We start from the raw sequence: 1,568 nt of genomic DNA, 5'->3' as shown, positions 1-1,568 counted from the left end.
CCACAGGTGACAGGCGTGTTTCTACAGCAGAATCACCATGACGACCGCTTTGAAGTGTCTGTGCTGGTTTCATCTTTGAGTAACAGCCCCAACACCAATCACAACAGAGCAGAAATATCTCCAACATGCACAAACATTTCACCTAAGCATGAATGAAGAGATGGTGGTGACTCTGACGCCAATGAGAACCCACTGAGAATCAGTGACATCGATATTGGACTCCCATCAGCACCGCTACAGAGTTCGATCAGAATTCATTCAAAACTTTTTCAGCAGTCGAGTTTTCAGACAGAATGAAAAACGGGATAAATGGTTTGCGACTATGATACGATATCCAGGCGGATACTCCGGACACTCGGCTAACCTGATGTATCGCTTCTTACGTCAGTATGACAGTTTTCAGCTTTGCTAGCATAATTAGCTCCCTACTCAAAATGATGACAAGTACATTAAAGCATATGATGGTTTGAGCAGAGCAAAAGGCCTGCACTGCAAACATCTCAAAGTCGGTTTAAAATGAAAGAAGAATCAAAATGCATACACAGAAAATAACTATTGTTTTACCGCCCGGCGAGCGAGCTGGCTTGGTGGAGGTTTGTGTTCTCGGAGGGCCTTTTATCACGATATCCAATAACGACTAACGACTCAGTCATTAATCGCATTTATGACGCTGCTCGTTTCCAACGGTTACACAAAGTTTTCATCAGAACCAGAAAAAAATCTGCTCACAGCATGAGGAGATGATGTGAACCTGCTCTGAAGCTGTAATATGAAGACACGCATGTGTTTCCTGATGCATGGAGAGGCAGTCGTGACAAAACTCCCTCAGCATGATGAGTAATATTAAACACACAGCTCTGTGTAGTGCATTCAAATGTCTGCATGTAATGACATGCAAACACCCAGTAAAACCAGTAAGCCCAGAGTTTAACGTACACGACTCATTTCGGTCAGATTTACACAGACGGCAGCTCCTTTTAATCAGGTGCAAAGAAAAAAGCAGAGCATTAACGCTGACTGGCAAATAAGAATTAAAAAAAACACCAACCGTCAGTGACACCTCAGCTCAGCGGCTGCTGTGGGACTTATTCCATCAGATTCAGCGATCAATGCCGTGAAAAAGGAGGTGAAGTCTACACGTCACCTAAATAAAGCACCTAAAGGATCTCTCGGGCAGCGGCGCTCACCTCATGGTGCGGAGGTCCCAGCCTCGTATGGCCGTGTCGTTGGCTGTGGCGAGCTGGCTGCAGTTGTGGTGGGGGCTCCACTTGCCGGAGGTGAACTTCAGCTGACCTTTACCCTCGAGGGTGGCGGTGCTGGAGACCTGCGAAGGAACGGGGGCGCCTTTGTTAGCGGGGACGAGAATTCATCTGTACGTGTGTGACAGGTTGAGCGGAGCAGTTCATTAAATCAGCATAATGAGGCTTTATTAGGAGTCATTTTCTCTGCAGGCCGCTCTCAAAACTACAATCGCTCGCTAACAACTGTAGTAATATTTGGGGTATTAGTGGCACGCCAGCTGCCTGCATCACGCCGGCGTGTACACTCCTGCAAACACACCTCAACTC

The 1,568-nt window shown here is 46.8% G+C and overlaps 1 protein-coding gene across 1 annotated transcript in view; it reads right to left on the bottom strand.

Moving 5' to 3' along the window:
- eipr1 (EARP complex and GARP complex interacting protein 1) overlaps positions 1 to 1,568 on the bottom strand; it is a 48,441-nt gene that overhangs the window by 18,278 nt on the left and 28,595 nt on the right. The window contains exon 6 of the mRNA XM_005751732.1: positions 1,188 to 1,324. Within this exon, the coding sequence (XP_005751789.1) occupies positions 1,188 to 1,324 (137 nt within the window). The remainder of the gene's footprint in view (positions 1 to 1,187; positions 1,325 to 1,568) is intronic.

This window comes from Pundamilia nyererei, unplaced genomic scaffold, assembly GCF_000239375.1.
Source record: "Pundamilia nyererei isolate P.nyererei 1_Seehausen unplaced genomic scaffold, PunNye1.0 scaffold00324, whole genome shotgun sequence".
NCBI lineage: Eukaryota > Metazoa > Chordata > Actinopteri > Cichliformes > Cichlidae > Pundamilia > Pundamilia nyererei.
This window is presented reverse-complemented; position numbering and strand designations above follow the sequence as displayed.